Genomic DNA, 24275 nt, shown 5'->3' with positions numbered 1-24275 from the left:
TAAGCCTTCCCCGAGTCGGGGGCCGAGCCCGCCCCCCACGACCCAAGCCCCGCACATGCCGTACGTGTCTCCCGTCCACACTCGCCCTCCTCCCGGCCCTGCTTGGCTCTGATCGCGGCCCACCACCTGGGCGAACGCACCTGCAGCCTCCTCCGCCGGAGCGCTCCGGGGGCGGGGCCACTCTCGCCTACCACCAGCCCCACGAGTTCTTCCGGGCCGGGCCGGCTGGCGGGCTGGACGCTACCGGATGTGACGTACCGCCAACTCGTTTCGGGATTGGCCTTCGCGGTGGCGGCGCGCGAGAGGAGGTAGGTGGGTGTGTGCTTCGAGCGGGGCGCCATGGCAACGGTGCTGGGCGGCAGATGGCTGTGCTAGGCCCGGAGGTGCGGGGTGGGCCAGGTCGGGTCCCGGTTTATGGCGGGGAGGTTGCGGGCAGTGCCCCGCTGCGCTTCGTGCACTGGTTTCTGCCCTGCGCTTCTGGGCCGCCGTCGCTACCTGCGTCGATTCCGAACCCGATGGCGGTCGTGCTCGAACCGGTGCCCGCCCGCCCTGCTCCCTGCCCAGTCACGGCTTTGTGGCCGTTCTCGGGAAGTTGCCTGTTTGTTGCATGTTTCCGGGGGCCTTGCTCCTCGGGGCGGTAGGGGACGGCTAAACCAAGCACGGGCTTTCTTTACCTTGAGTTCTTTTGCAACGCTAATTCCCAGTCAGAGACCGGGTAACTGATAGCTCAGCTCATCGTGCCCTTCCTTTTTGTCTCTTAGGCTCTTTCTAGCATCTATGAAGATGGAAGCTTGCTTTCTGACCTGACTTACTAAGCACTTTTCGTGAAGAGTCTTGGTGCGAAGATGAGTACCATCAACTCACAGTAAGCTCCTGTTGTCTGCAGCTCTGACATAAAATAGAAAGTCTTCTGTATATTTGGAATGAGATTTGTGTTTTCATCCAGGTCCTTATAGTCATCATACTTGCTTTCATATAAAGGTAGATTGCTAGTGCAAAGAGAGAAACTGAATGTTTGTTCACTGAGCCTTTTTAAGGGCAGAAAACATGCAAATGATTCCTTAGACTTTGTTAGACACTTCAGAGAGATAGTTGTAGCCCTTTGTTAAAGTGAGATGATTGGAATAACTGAATCTGGTTGGTTTGGTGTAGTGCTGTTTGCAGTGAAAGTAGTGAAATGTTTTGAGAATATTACAGGACTGTTATTTTGATAGACTTTTATCAAAAATTTGTGTACTTAATGATTTTGAGCAGAACAACTTCTGTTACTAAAGTCTGGGTTGAAATTCTTAAGTATATTGCTTTCTAACACAAATTTTCTTGTCTTACTCAGGGATGATGAAGATACCTTTAAAATACTTATTGCTACTGATATTCATCTTGGCTATATGGAGAAGGACCCAGTGCGTGGAAATGACACGTTTGTGACCTTTAACGAAATTCTGGACCATGCTCAAAAAAATGAAGTGAGTACTGCTTTGATAGTGAGACAGTAGAAAGCATGTTCCAATCTGCCAGAAGCTATAAAGCTTCGGCCTGGTGTGTGATCTTTAGTAAGAGTTTGGTAATTTAATTTGCTATTGATTGCAACCAGTTGTGTTTCTCTTGTAGTAAAAGGAGTGCCTATTCCTCTGTGAGAGCTTTCTTAATGAATTATAACCCTGTCTTTTCAGATTGCCCTGGGGATTGCTAGCACCTAGGAATGCCACCAGTAGGGTGGGCAAACAGGGTGTGATGCAGCAGTTTGTGCAGCAGTTCATGCAGGAAGGGGCTGAAGCTCTGCAGCTTGACCAGAGGGTGATGGTGTTCACCTGGCAGAAAGCCATGGACTCTCCGAGCTCTGCACACACCATGACTGATGCAGCTGCACAGGCAGCTCTGGTGGGAACAGGCTGCCACCCAGGTGTCTGGCTGCAGACTGTGCCCTGCTCTTGTGCCAGTGTAGGATAGCAGCAGTGAGCAGAGCTGTGGGGTTGGTGTGCCCACAGGGAGGAACCCCTCTGCTTAGGGGCAGAGCTCTGGGAGGAGCTGAGCAGGGGGAGGAGTATTAGGGAGTGTGAGAATGGGACAGACTGCTGGAATCACACCCTGGCCTGCCCTGAGACAGGCCTGACAGGCAGACAGGACACATGACATGGAGAATTCCCTGTCCTCTCTCCTCCTGTATGAACATAGTGACTTAAGGGACAGGGGCAATAGCAACATAGACTTATAGTTAGGGTTGGAAAGGACCTTAAGATCCTCTAGTTTCAACCCCCCTGCCATGGGCAGGGACACCTCACACTAAACCATGTCACCCATGTGACATGCACAGAAGCGGCGTATTCTGTGCCTAACCCACCTTCCTGAGTGCTCTTCCACAACAGGTGTGAGGCTCTGCAAGTGGAGTGCAACAGTAATGAGAATGATGGTTTTTCTGGCTTGGAGGTGTCACCAAGTTTAAGCTGACTTCCACCCTGCATCAAAACTGCTTCCATAAAGAAAAAAGATGGGTCATTGTCACAGGAGACTCCCTCCTGACAAGAACAGAAGTCCCAGTGTGCTTACTTGACCCAGCTCGTGAGAAGCTGGAGAAAAGGAGGCTTAGGGGAGACCTCACCACTCTCTACAAGTACCTGAAAGGGAGTTGTAGTGAGGTGTCAGTCTCTCCTTTCAAGTAAAAAAATGACAGGACAAGAGGAAGTGATCTCAAGTTGCACTAGGAGAGATTTAGGTTAGATATTAGGAAGAATTTCTTGACTGAAAGGATTGTCAGGCATTGGAACAGGTTCCCCAGGGGAGTGCTTGAGTCTCCATCCCTGGAGGTATTTAAAAGACAGATGTAGATGTGGCACTTAGGGATGGACTTGACAGTGTTAGGGTAATGGTTGGACTTGATCATCTTAAAGCTCTTTACAAGCTAAATAATTCTATGGTTCTATTTTAAAGGTGTTTCTGAGTTAAATTATTTGTAATTTTGATGAAAATGGGTTTTGTTTGTTTGGTTTCTAATGTTTCTTCTAAAGCTAAATATATATGCAGTCACTGCAACTATTACTGTCTCAAAGTAATATGGCAAGTCCAGAGGAGGGCCTTGAGGATGATAAGGTGGCTTGAGTACCTCCCATATGAAGATAGGCTGAGAAAGTTGGGGCTGTTCAGCCTGGAGAAGAGAAGGCTGCGTGGAGACCTCATAGCAGCCTTCCAGTATCTGAAGGGGGCCTATAGGGATGCTGGGGAGGGACTCTTCATTAGGGACTGCAGTGATAGGACAAGGGGTAACGGGTTAAAACTTAAACAGGGGAAGTTTAGATTAGATATAAGGAAGAAGTTCTTTACTGTGAGGGTGCTGAGGCACTGGGATGGGTTGTCCAAGGATGTTATGAATGCTCCATCCCTGGCAGTGCTCAAGGCCAGGTTGGATGGAGTCTTAGGTGACATGGCTTAGTGTGAGGTGTTCCTGTCCGTGGGATGGTGGTTGGAACTAGATGATCTTAAGGTCTTTTCCAATCCTAACTATTCTATGATTAGTTACTGATTTCTTCCCACTAGGTACCACAGCAATGAAAAGATAATGTATGTCTTCATGTCTGTCAAAGCAAATGTTGAGGAGCCAGTCCAGAGACCCTTATTAAAACACTTCACTGGTTTTTGGTTTTGGTTTTAGTACTGTCAGTTGTTTTCCCCTGTAGCTCTTCATAAATGGGTCTCTTTGGGTTTTGTTTTGATGTAATGAATAATTTCAGTTAATGTTTGTTTCATGGGGAAATGAAATACCATGTCTGCAATTACCACCTTGTTCTACCTAAAAGTCCAGATACGAGGAGATATGTGGAACTTCTTAGACAAAATGACTTAAACTACTCGCTTAGAAGTCTTTCAAGGCAATACAAAACGTATTAAAATAATAAAGCTTTTTGTTACATACAGGTGGACTTTATTTTATTAGGTGGGGACCTTTTCCATGACAATAAACCTTCCAGGAAAACAATACACGCTTGTTTGGAGTCACTGAGAAGATACTGCATGGGGGATCGTCCTGTTCAGTTTGAAATACTGAGTGATCAGGCAGTTAATTTTTGTAACAGCATGTAAGTATCTTTTGTAAACTTTGTGAGGTTTGGTTTGCATCCCTCATGAACATGTTGGGTTTTTGTGATTTAAATCATCTGTGGCTGGAACTGTGATGTTTTAAGCTTGTTTGTTTGGAACAGTGCACAGGATGACTTCACCTATCGTCTTCTGTAATCTAAATCTATAAAGGAGCAGACACCATTTTTTGAGAAGCCTGTGAGCGTGTTGTGACATTGGATACATTCATGTAATCTATCATTTCTGTCCTGCAAGTGCAGTGCAAGTAAACCAATATCTGTGAATCACTATGGTAAATCAGCAGAGGTCTTTGTGTGTGAACACGGGTTGCACAGCCCAGTCTGCTGCTCTTGCATGTACTACACTGCATGTTGTACAACTTTTTTCACAGGCTTGCTCTAAATAGCATCTTTTATTACACTGTTCCCAGTGGGAAGTGCTGTTCCAGGCCATGAGTAAGAACGTTCTTACACTGTGCAGCTGAAACTTATTCATAACCATTTAGTGCTTATTTGTGCTTCTGTTATGATGTATTTGAGATGACGTTTGTTTGAAGGCAATATTGGGAGCTGTCCCCAAATTTGCAGATAGAGTTTAAGTTTGGGTTTTTTGGTTTGTTTTTTTTTTCCTTGTGCAGGTTTCCATGGGTGAATTATCAGGATGAAAATCTCAACATTTCTATTCCAGTGTTTAGTATTCATGGCAATCATGATGATCCCACAGGGGTAATTATTATCATAATTGTACTCTACTGTTATATTGCAAAAATAATATTCTAGAAATAGAGATGTGAAAAAACACAGTTCTTGGAGAACCACCTGGTTTTAATCAGTTGCTCCACTCTCCAGCTAAATACTATGTTGTCACTAATTAACAGAATTGCTAAAGATATGCAAGTCAAGTATGACATGAAAAAAGAGAATGGAAAGAGGTTAAGGGAACCATATGTATTCCATCCCTGGCAGTGTTCAAGGCCAGGTTGGATGGGGCTTGGAGCAGCCTGGTCTAGTAGAAGGTGTCCCTGCCTGTGGCCAGGGGCTTAGAACTGGATGAGCTATAGTTGTTCAGAGGTTTTTGTTTTGGTTTGGTTTTTTGAATGATTTCATGTTTAATTTCAAGTTGTTCAAATGAAGTAAGACTTCTAAGGAAAAGGGATTTGCCTCTGTATCTGTGAGTACTAAAAAAAAAAAGCCAATATATGTGGCGGGGTTTTCAACTGCAGAAGTTAAGGAAAGATATTCTCTCTCCCTTTTGAGACTGTTTCATTTAGGCTTTGAAGACTAAGTGTTCTGTTCAAAGCTTTTATATTGTTTCTTGATATTTTCTGCAGGCAGATGCACTGTGCGCATTGGATATTTTAAGCTGTGCAGGATTGCTGAATCACTTTGGGCGTTCAACTTCTGTGGAGAAAATAGATATTAGTCCCATTTTGCTGCGTAAGGGTAGAACAAAAATTGCTCTGTATGGCTTGGGTAAGTATCAGCCTGCCAGACTGTGGCCAGACTGTTCATGTATCACTGGAGTTCAGTAGGTCTAAATTAGGTTGGAAAAAAACATACAGCATTGCAACAAGCATGAAGATCTAAGTAACGCTAAATGAAAACATATCAGCTCTGTGATAGTGTTAGGATTCTCCTCCTGCTGCATTGACACTTGCTGACAGGTTTTTTCCTCTGTGTTTGTCATTGGTTTGTTTTCTGGGTTTTTTTTGTTTGTTTTTTTAATTTAAAATAAATCATTCAGTAACTTTATTTCTGTATTTCTATTGGTCTTAAATGAACATGGCTTAAGTTAGCCAGAGATAGTGCATGTGTACTGAGTCAGGCAGTCACACTTTTAAATTCTCACTGTTGTGTTAATCTTACTTTCTCCTGCTTAAGTAAAACATAAGCACTGTGTGTTCACCTGCCATTTTGGTTGTATTTAAAAACATAAACTGCCTGAGCTCTAAAAGTTTGCTGGGTATCCTAAGGGTTGGTAGTGAGTGTGCTAATACCAAAGTATAAAGGTTTTCAAAAGCATTTGAATTTTAATATCCAAAATCATTACTGGGAAATGCAGAAACTTTCTAAAGCACAGGTGTTGCTGCATGAAAATGTTTGAGATGTTTCTTTGAGTTTATGCCAGGATTATATACCCTCTTGACTTTCTCTGGTTTAGAGAGCGCTTGTTCTCATACAACGTATTTAAACTCCATATAGTATTTTATTGAGATGCATCATTAACCCTGGGTATGGATGTTTTGTTTGTTTGTTTTTTCTTTGTTAAAAACATCAAGGAAATAATCAGTCACACACAGTTCAGAAATACTGCTGTGTGGGAAAGCACAGACTTTGCATAATTCATGACTTGTTTGGTAGAGAATTTCAAAGTATGCTTAAGATGTCCATCTCTACTCAGTATTATGTGGTTTTAGACTCCACTGTACAACCAAATATACTTCTTATTCTGTCAACAAGAAACACATCTTGTATGACTTTTATTATGTCCATAGTCAGTTGTTCGGCACACAATGTTGGCAAGAGGTCTCAAACCAGAAGTAGGTAATGAAACTCCTTTTAGCAGTTGCTTAAAGATGGATTTTATGTTAAAATATCTCATGTTTTGAAGTCTATCTAGTAAAATAGGCAAGTTATACTTTTGGTATGTTTAGGTTCATAATTAGACTCATGGTCATGAAAATGAAGATCTGATCTTGGCACAAAGTTGTGTTCTTTATGCTCTTTGTAATTGAGCTGCTAATAAAAGTGCTATCAAATAGTTAGTTTACCACACAAAGATAATTTAGTGTTTTGTTTTGTCCACTCCAGGGGCTATTCCAGATGAGAGGTTGTATCGTATGTTTGTTAATAAACAAGTAACCATGCTGAGACCAAAGGAAGATGAAGATAGTTGGTTTAACTTGTTTGTGATTCATCAAAATAGGTAACAGTACTGAATGAATTAGAGTGACTTCTGAACTTACTGTGTTACTTCATTAAACTGCCATGAAAAGGGTAGGTGAGGAGGCCAGCTGTACTAGTTGCTGGTTCTTGTGAGTAGCTTGTTTCTTTGGATTTTCCCAAATGCAAGCATTGTTTTACAGCTCTTTACAAAAGAATCATAAAGGAAAAGTGTTGGAATAAATGAATTTAAGAATTTTGGGAAATCTCTTCCCAAACTTTTATAGTTAGGGGCAGTGGAAGGTTTGTAGTGTAATATGTATATAATAAAGTCTTGTCTTAGAGCACTAAACTTCATATAGTGTTTTCTGTCCTTGTTTTGACTATGATTTGAGGACTACTATATCTTCCCTTACACTGCTGGACTTTACAGTTTGAATCCAGGATAGGTGGCATGTGCTCTTTCTGCTTACACACTTCCAGCAGTGGTAGTAGGAACAGGTAGAGTTATTTTCCAAATCCATTCTTAACAGTTTTTCCTCAAGGGGTACATTCCTCATGGGAGAGTAGCAGAGAGGCAGGAGTAAACAAATACAGCCCAGGTAACCCTGAGTACTGATCTCTGTCCAGTAGGCTAAATAAGCTCATTACTCTTTCATCTCCTCTGCCTTCTGTAAAGGGATGGGGGGCTCATATCTCCCATATCTGTTTAATTCAGTGTTTTTTATGCCACCATTAAAAACACTGTGAGGTGCTATAAAAGCATTTATAGGGGAAAAAAACCTTAAAGCCTTGCAAGTCAAGTAAATAAAAAAGGGAGATCTGAATAAAAGGGAGCAGAAAAGAATGAGCTCTCTAACTAAACACTTTAAACAATTGTGTAAGGAATAAATGTGGAGAGTAACCGATGTGACATGTACTTCAGGTGTTTTTGCTGGAGTTCCTGTATCACTTTAAATCGCCCTGAATTTGTCTCCTTCTTCACTCCCCCCTTGCTCACTTGCTGCACATTCTAATTATTTTTCTCTTTTCTTGAACAGGAGCAAGCATGGAGCTACCAACTACATCCCAGAGCAGTTTTTAGATGACTTTATTAATCTTGTTGTGTGGGGTCATGAACATGAGTGCAAAATAGCTCCATGCCAAAATCAACAGCAGCATTTCTATGTTTCCCAGCCAGGAAGTTCAGTGGTGACATCTCTATCCCCTGGAGAAGCTGTGAAAAAGTGTGTGATATTTTCTTGTTCTTTTTTATCCCTTGCCTTATGTCTGTGATGTATTGTGTTTGAAAAAGGAAAAATACTTCTATTAAGTATGAAAGGATTTGTGTTAGAATGTGGATTAGCTTCAGAGTGTGATAGAACTAATTAAGTAGATAGAATCAGTGCCTAGAATAACTTTTGCTTTACTTAGGATTAAGCCTAACATCTGAAGCAAATGGAATTTATCTGAGGAGTTGCACCTTGATAAATTGGCATACAAGGAGCTGTGCTCATGTGCTGTGGATGGAGCAAGGACAATTAAATATAATAGAACTGAAGTTTGGCAGGGCCAGCCCTGAAATACAGATTCAGGAATTTCCTATAGCTTTTAAACTTTTGTCCCTGTAAAGTAGACATAAATTGGAACCAGATTTTTAATCCATAGATCTCTGAAGTTAATTTTGTAGGAAGTTACTTGTCTCCTTCCTTTCTCCTTCTAGACACATTGGGTTGCTGCATGTTAGAGGGAAAAAAATGAAAATGCACAAGATTCCTCTGGAGACAGTGCGGACTTTCTACATGGATGATATTGTTCTAGCTGATCATCCAGATCTCTTTAATCCTGACAATCCAAAAGTAACTCAGGCAATACAAGCATTCTGCATGGAAAAGGTAACTTGTAATGCTAACAGTATATGGACAACAGTGTATGGACAGGGAATGGAATCTGTAACTGGCTTTGAGACAAAAATGAGTAATCTTGTGTCTTTCTCCAAATTACTTGAAAAGAACTTAATTCCTGTGGAAACACAGTCTAATTCCATGCCATTCACTGCAGCCTTGGCTTCCAGATTCCTTGGCTGGGATAACTGCTTTATGGGGCTCCATATCATCTTTGCATGAAAACTCCCACATAAGAGTGGGGCACTGTTGGATGTGCACTTTGGAATTAGCATAAATGCATGCACCTAAACCCTGGGAGCTGGGCTGTGCAGCCTGAAGGGGCAGAAGTAACGAAGCAGGTTTATTAATTGATATTAGTTCTTTGGTATAAGTCTCTCTCTGCTTTTCCCTGGAACTAGAAATATAGCAAAGTATAAGGTAAAATGCTGGGTGTTCAGTTATGTAGGTACTGCTGGACTACACTATAGCTGAAAAATAAGCTTTTTATTATGACTCTTTTCACTCATGCGTTTTGGCTGAATCCGGCTGTGGATTGTTCAGGAATGAGAGCGCATCCTGTAGCTCTTCATTTTTATAGCTTCCCCCTGCAGCTGTGGATGTATTTTAAGCTATGTTTGAAGGTTTCATACATTTGTAAGAAAACAAAGTGGAACTGAAGTTCTGAGTGTTTCACAGGTTGAGATGATGCTAGACAATGCAGAACGAGAGCGCCTGGGCAATCCACGCCAGCCAGCAAAGCCTCTCATACGATTACGTGTAAGTAATTTTTCACTCTGGATTGCTTTGGTTTGAGAAATCATTGAGCTTCAAAGCATAGTCGTGCTCTAGCATAAACAGATAGTATATTAAATGTCTTACTGTGTACTGGCAAATATAAACCATCTTCATACCATGATTCCATTTACCTGTGGTACAGCGAGTATTCCGTGGTAAAGGATGAGACTGGTCATAAGTGTATGTCAGTGCTGGTCTGAGCATTAGACTGCTGGTATAATTTATGGAAACCTTCCTGAAGGTTTCCATAAATGCAACTATTTGTTGTTATTATTATTGTTGTTATTATCTGTTAACTATTCTGCATAGTATGGTAAAGCATTAATTTTAGGTTGGCTTATTTTTCACTTTTCCTTTGAAGGGTAATAAACCCATCTTCATACAATCATAAAATGGTTTGTGTTGGAAAGGACTTCAAAGATCATCTAGTTCTAACCCCCTGATCATGGCCAGGGACACCCGTGTGGCTTCTCTGTTTCTGTTAATTTCATATCTAAATTTTTCCTTTTCTCTCTTAGGTAGATTATGCAGGTGGCTTTGAACCATTCAATATCCATCGTTTTAGCCAGAAGTACATGGATAGGGTGGCTAACCCAAAAGACATCATACACTTCTTCAGGCATCGTGAACAGAAAGCAAAAAATGGTAATTATAAAGGAAGTGTCCTGGGTTCAGCAGTAGCAGTCATTTTTCTCCTTAGTAGCTGGTGCAGTGATTTTGACTTTCAGCATGGGAACAGTGCTGATAACACCGATGTTTTTAGTTCTTGCTAAGTAATTTTTACTCTTACCAAGGATTTTCGCAGTCTTATGCCCTGCCAGGGAGGAGGGGAAGCTGGGAGGAAGCAGAGACAGGACACCTGACCCAAACTTTCCAAAGGGGTATTTCCTACCAAACCATGTTCTGCCCGGTATATAAACTGGGGGGAGTTAGTTGGAAGGCCCAGATCGCTGCTTGGGTCAGGCTGGGTAATGGTTGGCAGGTGGTGAGCAATTGTACTCTCTCCCCTTGTTATTTCCCTTATCATTATTATTGGTGGTAGCAGAAGTAGTTTTGTATTACACCTTAGTTACTGGGCTGTGCTTATCTCAGCCTGTGGGAGTTACATTCTTTTGATACTCCTCCCCATCCCTTCTGGATGGGGGGAGGAAGAAGAGGGGGGAGTGAGTGAGCAGCTGCATGGTTCTGAGTTACTGGCTGGGCTTAAACCACAGCAGTTAGGAATCATTGGCTTGCTTAGGTTTTCATTCTTACGTTATTTTGTAACCCAGCGCTTGCAAAGGCTTGGTGTTTACCATCTGGTGTGTTATAGGAGAAGTGAAGATGCAGAGTTTCATTAAAGAGTATATATTGCACAGGTATTTCTGCTCTATTTCTGGGTTTGTCTAAAATTCTCGTATTTAGCACAGCATCTTGTGGCAGCTATTTATAAATAATACTTTGGCCTCAGACCATAATGTATTGCTTATGGTAACACACATACACCCGTGCCGGACGGACTTATTCCATGATTCTGTGTTAATTACCATGAAAGGTGTTAAACATCTCGCTCCTGAGACCTCTCAGAACGAGGAGTGTTGTGTTTGGACACTCTGCAGGAAAAGAAAGGGGTGTTGTGTGTTTCCCCCTTTGTTTTTTCTTTTGTGTAATTGCTGTAGTCATTAATTTGTTTATTCCTAAAATAGTCATGGAGAGGGTGGGCTTGAGAGTTGTTTGTATATTCAAAAAAACCCCCACGTCTGAATGTAGGACAGCATTTTGTCTGCCCTATTTAATTACATGTCTGAGATGCTCTTGGCTTGTCTGTTCCAGGTAGGGCTCTATTCAAACATTTGTGCAAAACAAATAATAGCTGTTACTGTTGCAGCATTCCTTACTGCCTAGAATTTTTCATAAATGGATAATTGGGCAAAGGCTGAGAAAGCTGGGGCTGTTCAGCCTGGAGAAGGGAAGGCTGCATGGAGATCTCATAGCAGCCTCCCAGTATCTGAAGGGGGCCTATAGGGATGCTGGGGAGGGACTCTTCATTAGGGACTGTAGTGACAGGACAAGGGGTAATGAGTTCAAACTTAAACAGGGGAAGTTTAGATTGGATATAAGGAAGAAATTCTTTCCTCTTAGGGTGGTGAGGCACTGGAATGGGTTGCCCAGGGAGGTTGTGAATGCTCCATCCCTGGCAGTGTTCAAGGCCAGGTTGGATGAAGCCTTGGGTGGTATGGTTTAGTGTGAGGTGTCCCTGCTCATGGCAGGGGCGTTGGAACGGGATGATCTTAAGGTCCTTTCCAACCCTAACTATTCTATGATTCTAATAGATGTTGCCCAAATACTGGATTTGTAATAGTTGCTAATGAAGATGCAGCTTGAACAAGAACAGACTGTGCTAAAGAACTGTTAATATTTCACATTAGCACATTACAAGTACTCCAATTCCATTGACAGTTTTTACGTACACGGTCATTTTTATGGAGCTCAAAATACGTTTCATGAATAAAAAATGCTTTTAGTGATTTTTTTTTTTTTAATTATACTTTATGATCTTATTTTGCTTTGGTTTATTTAGTAGTTGTGTAATCTCATTAACATTTCAGAATACAGCATAGGTACTGCTGTCATCCCATTTCATCAGTGCATTTTAACATTCCTTTAACTTTCCACTGCATGTGCATCTCTGCTTCAGGAAGGGAATGTAAAAATGTTATTATGGTTCTTGCATTGTTTTATTAGATATCCTCTACAAGGGAGGTGGTTAATAAAGTAGTCAGAATTTTCAGTACATGTGTTCGTAATGCTGTAGTTCAGTACAGATGATAAGACTTCGTGAGTTCAGAAGTTGTTATTGTTCCTTTTAGAATCACAGAATGGTTTGGATTGGAAGGGACCTTAGAGAACTTCTCATTCCTACCCACTGCCATGGGGAGGAACACCTTCCACTTACAGCGGGTTGCTCCAAGCCCTGTCCAACCTGGCCTTGAGCACTGCCAGGGATTGGGCAGCCACAGTTTCTCTGGATAACCTGTGCCAGTGTCTCACCACCCTCATAGTGAAGAATTTCTTCCTAATATCTAATCTAAATCTCCCCTCTTTCTGTTTAAAGCCATTCACCCTTGTCCTATCCCTGTATGCCCTTGTCAAAAGGCCCTCTCCAGATTTCTTGCCAACCCATTTAAGTACTTGAAGCTGCTCTAAGGTTCTCTCTCCAGAGCCTTCTCTGCTCCAGGCTGAGATGAGCAAGCCCAGCTCTCTCAGCCTGTCTCCATAGTGGAGGTGCCCCAGCACTTCGATTGGCTTTGTGCCCTCCTCTGGACTCACTCCAATAGCTTCACGTCCTTATGTTTGGGCCTCAGAGCTGAATGCAGGACAGCAGGTGGGGTCTTACAAGAGCAGAGTAGAGGAGCAGAATCACCTCGACCTGCTGGTCACACTCCTTTTGATGCAGCCCAGGACATGCTTGGTTTCTGGGCTGCAAGCGCACACTGCTGGGTCATGTTGAGCTTCTCATCAAGCTTCTTTTTGTTGTAGCTGCTTATGTAACAAAGCAATGGTTTGTGTATGGGAGATGTCTGGAAGCAATTTGTAGTCAATTCAGATTACTCTGCATGGTTTGTGGTAATCTCACTTGATTACCCTTTTATTTTCTGTCATTCTTACCTTGCTGCCTGAGAATTGGGGACAGCCATAATGAGCTATGAGCACTTTCCACTAAAATTCAATCAGTGTGCTTTGAAGGAAAACTTCTTCCCTAGTAACAGAGTCATGTATGAAAAAAGCCTTGTGCTTTTATGGGTCCTTTGCTTGTCTTCCATTTGTGAACTTCTAGAGTATAGTTATGGTAACCTTCAGGACATAGTGTGAAATTTAGAATTCCAGACACTTGGGAGTTAGAAGAACACTTTGCTAGTGATAGAGTTGTCTTATACAGTTATTGTATCTGTTTACCTGTGTTTCCAGATAGACTCTGCAGTTAGTACAAAAATCCTTTACATAAAAAGGGACCACAGTTCCTGAGGCCTATATTAATCTTTTTTTTCCTATTCCTATCAGTGGGATGATAAAAGCTACAAATGCGGGTGACAGTTCCACTGTGCTTTTCTATTCTAGACAATGATCTTAATTTTGGGAGTCTGTTTAGCAGACCTGCTTCTGATGGGATGACACTGAGGGTGGAAGACCTTGTGAAGCAGTATTTTCAGACAGCGGAGAAGGTATCTGTCCACCTTTTCTGATTTGTTTTTTAATGGAATATAATCTTTTTATTCTTTTTTTCCTTCTTTCTTAATGGAAATGATGTGCCATGAAAAAACTGACATTCACCAAGAAGTGGATTTATACCGTATGTGAGATCCTGTATGAAGTATTTGTCTTGGGTTGACAACTGTTGTGTATGTAGGTAGTGTAAGGTATGTGAACACATGCTGATTTGGGTACATTATGTTAACACTTCATGTGAACCTGGCAGTGTCTGCCCTGTACCAGATGACATGTTATGTTCTTACAGGAGGAAAATAGGAGGCAGCATACTGAGTGAGAACCTACCTGAATTTTCTATAGGGTCAATGCGAGACTATACCATTTACTATTACCAGCTGACTTGGAGTAACCTGTTACTTTGCAATATATTTCAGACATAGTTCAATTCTGTATTTTATTTAAAGCAGAGGAAGAAAGAAGAGAGCCCCCTCCAGTAGTTTGCCATCTCCCCACCCTTCCATTAGACCCAATTTATTTCCCTTTTCAATACCAGAACAGTAACATCTCAGAGGTAAAAAATCCCCAATAAATTAGAGAGTCAGATGCCCAAATATTTGATCTAGATCATGGAATCATAGAATGGTTTGGGTTGGAAAGAACCTTAAGATCATCCAATTCCAACGCCCCTGCCATGAGCAGGGACACCTCACTAAACCATGTTGTCCAAGGCTCTGTCCAGCCTGGCCTTGAACACTGCCAGGAATGGAGCATTTACCACTTCTCTGGGCAGCCCGTTCCAGTGCCTACCACCCTCAAGGTGAAGAACTTCTTCCTTATAGCTAACCTGAACTTCCCCTGTTTAAGTTTGAACCCATTATCCCTTGTCCTATTGATCAAGCATAGCATTCAGGAGCCATTAGAGCAAGGATTCCTGAGGTAAAGATACCCCAAATTACATCATTTTGCCAAAAATACTGTATTGGGAAAGCAGGTAGGGTAAGAAGAGAATGGCTGCAAAACAGCACCAGTAGCATCTACTACTTTTACTAATTAATGTCCATAGTAATAGAATATCCTGATAAATGTCATTTCACTTGATGGATTCGTGAGAACTATTGATACTTACAGGATTGCAATTCAGTAGGGTGGACTTCTGCATAATAGCTCTCAATGCTTTATAGCAATGATTTGTTCTGTGCTGTAACTGCCATTTTTTAATATCAGAATTTTACAGGAAAATTTAACATCTGCAATAATTCAGGGCCGGTTTTTAATAGCATTTTTATGTCTCCTCAGGTTGATCTTTAGTTAAAAAAGGGAGGGAAGCCAAGAAAGAGTACAGGTTACCTTCTGTCAGTAACACATTTCAGACAAATTGGTTTAGAAATTATTAGCATTGTGGCTTCTTAACTGTTCCTGAAACCTTTTTGAGTCTTGAAGATATTCTTCAGTAGGTATAGCATGTTGCTAGCAAGAGGATTGTAACTATATTATTGCAAAGTAATGTGTTTGCTTAGTGCTGTGCTTTTCTCTGAAGTCTTCAATGCATGTTACCATATTTGGAACCATTTTAATGTCATGTTTATGTGAAACGGCGGGAATACTGCTGGTGTTCTTTGGCAGATGCTTCTTAACAAAATGTTTTCCCTCAATATGAATTTTAAAGAAAGTACAGCTTTCGCTTCTAACTGAAAAAGGAATGGGAGAAGCAGTGCAGGAGTTTGTGGACAAAGAGGAAAAAGATGCCATAGAAGAATTGGTGAAATTTCAACTGGAAAAAACGCAGAGGTTTCTTAAGGAGCGGCACACTGCTGCAGAGGAAGAGAAAATAGATGAGGAGGTAATATTCTGTTAATGTTAATCTCTTAGGGGAGGTCAGGACAGAAAGCAAAATAAGCAGTGCTCAAACCTGGTTTAGTAGATTTCCCTGTGTGAGGAGCATGTGCGGTGACTTGCCTCTAGTTGTTTTCTGGAGTTAGTAAATATGGTGATGGAGTTTCAGATACATAGTGTAAAAGCTTGTATTGAAAAGTACACAGAGTGTTAGGTATGCTTTTACTGATTCCCACTTTATAGGCACATGCATATGTAGAAAAGATCTGTCACTCTATGTAGATCTGTATGTATATCTGTTGTGAGAAAGATGGTAGATATGCTGTCTTCTTAGGTTTTTCATATTGGTTCAGGGAAGAGTACAAGAACAGGGCAAACATGTTTCTTTCAGGTGCTCTACTAGCTTCTAACTTCTTGAAGCTCAGGGTCTGCCAGAGACAAACCTGATTTATGTGTATCAAGTAATCTTTAAGAGACTTCTCTACTTGTTGAGCTTCCACATGAGCCCATGTGTTCAGTTGTAATATTCAAGCACTGTGTGACAAGTTGTTAACTGTGCACTGTGTAAAGAATAATTTGGTGCTGAAGGTTGCATCTAGCTGTTTTCTTGTTGATTGATTGCTTTAATTCATGGGGGGTTGAAGGAAACCATAAACAATCAGTGCCTGTAGGCTTTCTGTGCCATTCGCAGGGGGTATGTTTGTCTTTTGGACTAACATTTTCTTACTATCCACCCATTATATCTTCTTCCATACTTGTCAAGTTGAGCTTTCTTAATTGTACATGTATTGCAACATTTGTCTCTTCTCAGTGTTGTTCTCTATCTTGCTTCATCTGTACACCTTCTCCACTTACTTGTATTTCACTGTTCCCTATTGTCAAATCCCAGTTACTTCTCTTGAACGCAGAATCTCCTACTTCTCATCATGTCCCAAGCTTTTTTTCTTCCCAGTGATGTAGCTCCAGTAATTCATAGAATGTAAGTTTCTTAAACTGCAGGACAGCATGAAAAGGCTCTGAATAAACTAGCTATTATTGTGCTCTTCTTCCCCTCTCAAATGAGTTTGATTTAACAATTCGGTGCTCATTAAGACTTCTGTGTTTTGATTATTGTGTGAAATGAACTGTTATTTTGATGGGAACTCTTTTTATTCAGGTGAGAAAATTCAGAGAGAGTAGAAAAAAGAATGCTGAAGAAGAGGATGAGGAAGTTCGTGAGGTAACTGCTTTAAATGCACAGAATGAGGAATAGAATAGAATAGTGACTTCTGCATACAAATGAAGTCTTTTAGCAATACTTCAACATTGTCCTTGCTAAAAAGTGCCTGTCTGCCTAGAGAAGATTAGTAAGTCTTTCTAAAATCTTCCTTGGTATTACGTGTGCCTAAGCTTTTGAGATCTCTTTTGTGTAATTTGTAAATGTGAATGTTCACTTGTTCTTGCTTTAAACTGAGGTGAAACCAGACAGGTGGCCTTGAGAGATCTGTCAGCTTAAACTGTGTGTGGTCCCATCACCAGTGGACATGGGGATGGGCTGTATTGAGTGATATTACTTTGACAAACTGGTACTATTGGTAAGCCTTTAGGTATTATTGTCCTCATCAGCAGTCTGGGAGTCTTAGATCTTCCAGAAATTGATACTTAGGTTGCATATGTCTTTCCAAAGAAAATTGCCACCCCTGATAGCACTGGTGCTCTTTTGTCTTTGCAAGCTGTGTGACTGGAGTAAGATTTCGAGGAAAAAGTACAGCTGGGGTGAGATCCAGTTCCCCTAGGCTGAGATGTCTTCACATGAACTAGTCTTAAGAATCCACTGTCATCAAGGATCAGGATCAGGTCTCCTCTGAGCAGATGTATATAGCTGACATAGGATGACAATGTATCATATGAACTAGCTCCACTCTGTTGTCAGAACTACTTTGCATGTACACATGTAAAATAGGCTAAATCCTGTCCCTGCTTTTTGGCAAACCGCCTTGCCTTCCATAACACTGCATTTGGGTCTTCTAAGCCTCAGTGGATTAGAACTATGTATCACAACTAGGATTTAACAATGGTGCATTTCATCGTTTAAGAGCCTTTCTTCTATAGTACTTATTGTTCCATTTCAGGCAATGACCAGGGCTAGAGCTCACAGATCTGAGGATGCAAAATCTATGTCTGGAGCCCACAGATCTGAGGATGCAGTTCTTGTCGCAGCCTCCAGTGATGAAGAAGCCATGGATACTGGGATGAAAGGCAGTGGTGATTCAGATGATGGCTTTCCTGCAACACTGACCAGAGGAAGGGGTCGAGCAAGAGGTAGGACAAGAGGTGCCAGAGGGCAAAATCCAACAGCAAGAGGTTCATCTCAAAGGAGAAGAGGTAAGAAAAGCTTCACATTCTTTGTACTGCAGTTATTGACTCTTTTTTCTTTAAAAGGCTACTCTCTTCTGAATTTTCTATCAAGTGGAAATCTGGTGCTTGAGGACTACTGGGGAAAGAAAATAATTCTCAAATATTTTTATTATCATCTTACATAGTTGGCTGCCTTACAACTTACCACTTTTTCGTGGGGTGCTTAAAATAAAAATGTCTTGCTTCTTGCGTCTCAGCTACAGAAACATAACAGACTCTTAAGAAGTTCATTATTGGGAAGGTGTGTGCAGTGAAGTGCATGGCTAAATCTGTGTTACTGTTATAGGTTTATGAGTATAGAGAAGAGGTGCAGATTGTCTCTAATGCAATTTACAAGAGACTTCATTGTTTCTAGAGACTGAGGAAATGGGGAGTGTTTCCTAAGCAAAAAGCATCAAATAGCTGCTTGGCTTTGTGTGATTGTGCACTTTACAGTGGTAGCAGAACTTCTATTAGATTTGTACTTCCATTATAGTTTTACTTCCATTATATATAAAGAAAAGATGTGATCTTGCAATAACATACTCTTTTGAGTTGTCTCAGTAATACTCCCAAAGGTCTAAGAGCAAGATGAGTTGAAACAAAGGCAGTTATCTTGGGACTGATCTGGTTAGTGCCTTCAGACAAGCTTTGTGAGAATGTGCTGCAGCACTGGTGTGATCACATCAGAGCAGGGGCATGCGTGTGAAGAGACTGTGTAGAGCAATGGACACTTGACTTGGAGCAGCTCTTCTGCACGTAAGGAGGGCTTTGGTTTGAGTTAGAAAGTGAAGGAGTAATGTAGACGGTATAGGTTTTTAAGTGACTTCCTACTCAGTTATGATAGGCTAAAGGGAAAAATAAAATTACCACTGAACAGATTTGCATATCGTTTATTATCCCTACAGGAAGCAGTGGCCGAGAGTCAGCTCCTAGCAGCAGAACCTACAAGGCTCTATCTGTGCCTGCCAAGAATATGTCTATTATGAATGGTAGGACTTTGATTTGCCCGTTGCTCTAACCTGCTTTCTCAAATTGCAATGAAGATGTCTGTTTAATGATAAAGTGCCTAAATTGCCTTTATTTCTATTAGTCCAGTTCAGCTGTGGAGAGGTTCTTTTGGTTCTAGTGAAATAGAAACAGTGATGAAAGACAAATGGAGGGGAAGAACAGAATAGTGATATCCTGCTACCATGGGGTAAAATGAAATGTGTTAGGAACTTCTGTCTAGACATGGAGATAGGGAACATTTTATTGTATGCAGATCCTTAAGAAATAAGCATAGAGTGAATGCAACTTAATAGAATCTGTTATCTGTAGAGTATTCCTCAGTGGATACAAAATTTGAACTTGATTGATGTTTACACATTTGTGAGCTTTAATGCAAATCCATTTAGTCTTATGTTGTAGCAAATTTTGGGAATGCTGGATTTTACTAGGGAAGATAAACTTACCTGTGATTTAAAGCACATATGTGAGAGTATCCTTTCCTTGCTCCAGAGGAGAGGGGCTCTGAGGAAACAGCACAGCTAATCTTGAGTAATAAAGAAAAAAATACTGTTCACAAATCTATACATGAGACTTCACAAACTGCCCAATGGTAGAGTGAGCTTTAAATTAATCAGAAGATTACCTAGATTTGAAATTGAACAGCAAATGACCTAAAATACTGCAGATAAATCGATGTTAGCAGATGTCTAAATTATTAGACATACAGGAATATCAGTTACAGTAATGTTTTTCTCCTCTTAACTAAAGTTACTGAGGGTTTTTCAGCAGAACTGGGAAGCACCTGCTGCTGCACAGCAGTGGTAGATCCCTGGGATGTCGTGCTCTAACAAAGGCTTAATTTATGTTTTGGGTTGGATTTGTGGGGGTTTACTTGTTTGTTTTATAGGTTGTTTTGTAGAGGAAATACCTGCTAAGCAGATGTTAAATAAAACAAAAGATAAAACGTCAGCGTGTAATTGTGTGAGCACTTTAAAAATATTACATTTGTTTTATTCTAGCCTTTAGGTCTTTGAAACCAGATCTCTTGAATTCATCTAAATCTTACTCTGAGGTAAGAGTTCACTTTTGCATGAGTGAAATTGTGCTGTCTTCTGATTTGAATAATAAATACATGGTCAAAATATTAGCCTTTAACCAGGAGCTGTTCCCAAACTGTAAGTTCCAGCAGCAAGTTTCTGCATGGTCAGTTGTACACCTTTTGCACCCTTTCTTGCTATCGTGTTTGTCTGAGAAAAACAAATACCAGGGTTTTTTATTTGTGACTATAGCCTCTGATGCAGACTGTAGGTACATGAGTATTTTGGTGAATTCTGCAAGATCAAAGATCTGAAGAGCAAAACTTGTGCTGTATTTATACATCATACAGTTCTAGCCTGGAGCCCTGTGTTTTATATATATATATATATATATATGCATATATATTATAACAAAGTGGGAATATAGTTGGAAAACTCCCAAAGGTTCTATGCTGTAATGCTATGCACTCTATCACTGTAATAATAAATTCTGTAAAAAAGCTTTATAAATGGTATTTCTTTTCCAGGATATTATAGATGATGACTCCGATGTAGAAGCAGCTTCTACCGCTCCTTCTTCTAAAGTCAATCCAAGGTTGGTATGTTTACTTCATGATCACTACCATAACTGATATATCTCTGATTGGCAGTCATCAGAGTCCATGGATCTGGTACACTGTCTGGAAAACCAGATTTTTAAGACAGTCATATCACTATTCAGAGAATTCATATTCTTTATTATTATTATTATTTATTTTTTTAATTCTTTTTTAACTATTAATGTGGTAGATTTTTCTCTAACAATAAATTGGTCTGCTGCTTGAGGTAACCTAGGTCAGAGCTTTAGCATTTGGGAATTTGAGTTGTTCTATTTGTTACTTCTCTTTATTGTAAATCTCTATATTGGTGGTCTAAATCTAAGATGAAGGGCAATTTATTGGAATATCTGGTAATCAGGAACATGCTGATGCCTTTTCTTTGTATGTTTCAAGGTTGTCGTCTACACCTTCACTTGGCAAAAGCGGTTCACAAAGCCAGACATCTAAAGGAGTTGATTTTGAGTCAGATGAGGTATGGTAATAGGGGTGTCTTTTTACCTTTATTTCATGCAAGTTCCTATAACTTACTGTTCTAAGCTACTTAAATAAAGCATTTCAGAGGAAAATAGTTTCGGGTTTTTTGTTTGTTTTTTTGTTGTTTTTTTTCCCCTCACTAACAGGACTAGATTATTGCAACGAGCTTGACTTAAAATCTATACAGAATCATCAGATACAAGGCTAGAAGGGACCTCAGGAAAATATCCAGTCCTTTTTCCCTTCAGTTCTTAATCAGTTCATTGTCATTCCTGACATGTGTGAAATAGGTTATTTTGCCTGTGGAAGAAAATAATTGTAAATCTATCCTAGTGCTTGGCTATGTCCTTTTATTTGTTTGTTTAATTTTTTCTTATAAAAAGGAAGTATTATATATATATATATATATATATGGTTTTTTTGCAGTTGTAAATGACTGATGGCCTTTAAATCCATAGATAATTTCTTTCATATTACAACCAATAAAACCAGGTCTGTCAGAAAACATGGAGTAATATGACCAGACTTTCTAGTTTATTCTAAAAGTGATTGTATTTTCTATGGCTCTAAATTCATCTAGTTCAGTTAACATACATCTGTTTACAAATTGCAGGATGAATTTGATCCATTCCAAACCACTGCAACATCAAGAAGGAAATAAGTAATTTCTGGCTTGCTATACAAGAGAGACCATGAAGGACAGTGAAGAGGATGGAAAGCAGTTTGCAAGGCGTTCTCTTTATGACATTTCTCTGTAAATGCCTTCAATTTTCACTTCTATGAAATGTTTTTGGTTTTGTTCTGTTTTGATTTTTTTCCAGTGGCACCAAATTTGGTGTAACTTGGGTTTTGCGCTGCTTAATGCATTAGACACAAGTGTCTGATAATCTGAAGTACTGCCTGAAGCTGCAAGTTCTTTCTAAAACTTCTAAAAGGCTGTTTTGGTTTTGGGGTGATATTGTAAATAACAATTATATCTTTTCTATAGAACTCTATCTCTTGGGCTTGAATTTTGCAGAGGAGTAAGTTTATAATAGTACACAAGTATGGATATGGACACGGACTTTGTCAGCGCAAAAGAACTTGTACTTATTTGCAGTTTTCTATGAATAGAGTTGAAAACTCTGAAGAGTAACACTTTGACCCCAAAATACAGTTTTCAGTATTGAAGCTGGAAGATACTTTCAGTTCTATGAGGAAAACCAAGCCCGCTGTTTCACTGTTACTAAATGTCACAGTATATAGACATTTGGAATTAAAGAATTTTTTGGACTTTGGAATTAAAGAATTTTGGACTTTGGTATTAAAGAAGCATCAAAGGGTACTCTGTGATTACAGCCTGTTGCAGTGCTTCAGACTGCATTTTTTTGGTGTGTCTGGGTGACTTACATTCTTCTTACACCTTTGTTTTCACCAGGCCTGTTTTCTAGTTACTCTAAGGGTGCTGTTGCTAGGATGGTTTTGACTTTTTGGTGACCTGAATTCATGAGCCATATTACCTTTATTTCAAACATTTTCTAAATACTTTCCACTTTATAAATTACCTCATTTCACAAATACCTTTTACAGAAGTACCAGATACAGTTACCAAATCCTGGCATTCTGAGGCAGCTGCTTCCTTTGCTGCCAGTGGGTGCTGGGAATAGTGGAGTAAGGGTACTGAGCTGACAAATCCATTGCAGCCTGTTCATACTAGGGTATGTTTAAATACAAACAGAAGCAGAATGGTGGTGTTGAGAGCAGATGGGTGACATGGGAGAGGCATAACCCAGGGACCTTCCACTGTTTTTTTTCCCTGACACTTTGGGGGTGTTTGAGGTGGGCCTGCCCTGTGTGTGGTGGGACCCTACCTCCTCTGGATCACAAGACACTGAGCCTAGCTCCAAGGAACATGGGCTTGGGCTGCATGGGAGGAGATTCCAGTCCAATCCCCAGCAGCCTGGCTGAGGAGGTGAGAAGGTCGCCTGCTCTCCTGGAACACACCTGGTCTTCGAAGGCAGTGGTAGCTTTGGCTACACATGCCAGGGTCCCTTGCTAGAAACGAAGAATCAAATTAGGGGGAGTAAATACACAGAACTTTGCCAGTATATGGATTACAGTACAGGGGGGGCAGGATCTGATTAGATGTGGAAGAGTAACAAATAGAGTTTGAGTGTCAGAGGATGGAATACCGTTATGCAGGGGTTAATAGCCCTGAAAAGGAAGGGCCTGGGAGCTGCTGGAGCAGCCCAATGAGAAGAGATAGGTGCCTCTTCTGCTCTGTTCTCATCCCAGACCTGCACCAGAACACTGCCCTGTCCCACTTCCTGACATTTTTCCCAGCCTTTATGTTACATTGTGAGACTTTTTCCTGGCAGCATCAAATCAGGGGCATCCTCATTGGTCAGCTGCTTCCAGGCTGGATACAGATTTCTTCTCTCTGAAAGGTCACAGTTGACTGCTACCTTAGCAGTTCCAGCATGTTCTCTGGAAAGCTCCTTCTGAGATGGGCCAAGTCCAAAAGAGTTTAAATTGGACAATTTTGTGGAAGAAGTAGATGCTGACAGCAGTTTGCAGAGGAGCGCTGCGGGCTGGCTTCTTTACTGTGAGAGTGACAGAGCACTGGAACAGGTTGCCCAGGGGGGTTGTGGAGTCTCCCACATTGGAGATATTCAAGGCCCGTCTGGACAAGTACCTGTGTGATGAACTCTAGGTCACTCTGCTCTTGCAGGGGGGTTGGACCAGATGATCTCTTGAGGTCCCTTCCAACCCTTGGGATTCTGTGGATTCTGTGATTCTGGCTGTGCTGAGGAGAAAGTAGCCTGAGTGGGTCACTGGGGGAGTCATAAGCATCTTCTGAGCGAGTGACCAGCTTTTAATACAACCTTTTGAGATAATGGTCTTTTAACTGATAGTTAAATAAAGCCTCTTATGTAAAAGCAGATCTGTCCCCAGAAGATGGGCGGCACCTTACACATGCAGGCATGAAGAAACATGTCTTTCTGCGCTATGTGGGATTTGGTCTGATGCTGATTTTAGGTTTCCTACTGTGTTTTGTGGGGAAGGCACAGGGAACACTCCTGTCACAGTTGGATTGACACACCTCACTTCTAAGCGAGAAGTAACAGTATGTTTACTGATGTAAAACAGTGATTTAACAAAGTCTGTTAGTGAATGTGACAGTGG

At 40.9% G+C, this 24275-nt stretch overlaps 1 protein-coding gene across 3 annotated transcripts; it reads left to right on the top strand.

The window, feature by feature from the left end:
• The first annotated feature begins 355 nt into the window (after positions 1–355).
• Positions 356–22105, top strand: MRE11 (MRE11 homolog, double strand break repair nuclease). Of its 3 annotated transcripts, XM_061343737.1 has the most exons (21): positions 365–383; positions 762–865; positions 1334–1466; positions 3910–4070; positions 4709–4796; positions 5402–5543; positions 6882–6996; positions 7994–8179; positions 8656–8827; positions 9515–9595; positions 10132–10258; positions 13712–13815; positions 15468–15641; positions 16791–16853; positions 17746–17765; positions 17802–17998; positions 18919–19002; positions 20020–20072; positions 20565–20632; positions 21030–21108; positions 21724–22105. In XM_061343737.1, the coding sequence occupies exons 2-21, from the start codon at positions 846–848 to the stop codon at positions 21769–21771; spliced, it is 2115 nt and encodes a 704-aa protein (XP_061199721.1). In that variant the 5' UTR covers positions 365–383; positions 762–845; the 3' UTR covers positions 21772–22105. The 3 variants fall into 3 exon arrangements, with proteins under 3 accessions (XP_061199720.1, XP_061199721.1, XP_061199722.1); XM_061343736.1 differs by having other exon boundaries at positions 356–383; positions 17746–17998; XM_061343738.1 differs by lacking the exons at positions 365–383; positions 762–865 and having other exon boundaries at positions 1333–1466; positions 3929–4070; positions 17746–17998.
• The last annotated feature ends 2170 nt before the right edge of the window (positions 22106–24275 follow it).

Source organism: Neopsephotus bourkii, unplaced genomic scaffold (genome assembly GCF_033783945.1).
Source record: "Neopsephotus bourkii isolate Nb327-2 ecotype Australia unplaced genomic scaffold, CSIRO-AGI_Nbou_v1 NB_1825, whole genome shotgun sequence".
Taxonomy (NCBI): domain Eukaryota; kingdom Metazoa; phylum Chordata; class Aves; order Psittaciformes; family Psittacidae; genus Neopsephotus; species Neopsephotus bourkii.
The sequence above is the reverse complement of the archived record's forward strand: the minus strand, read 5'-3'. Positions and strand labels throughout refer to the sequence as shown.

What these genes read in the sequence shown, in the direction of transcription:
- MRE11 (XM_061343736.1), top strand. Translation starts at nt 846, where the DNA reads ATGAGTACCATCAACTCACA. An exon ending in AAGCATTCTGCATGGAAAAG is followed by an intron (nt 8,828 to 9,514) that starts GTAACTTGTAAT and finishes AGTGTTTCACAG; the next exon opens with GTTGAGATGATGCTAGACAA. An exon ending in TTCATCTCAAAGGAGAAGAG is followed by an intron (nt 17,999 to 18,918) that starts GTAAGAAAAGCT and finishes TTATCCCTACAG; the next exon opens with GAAGCAGTGGCCGAGAGTCA.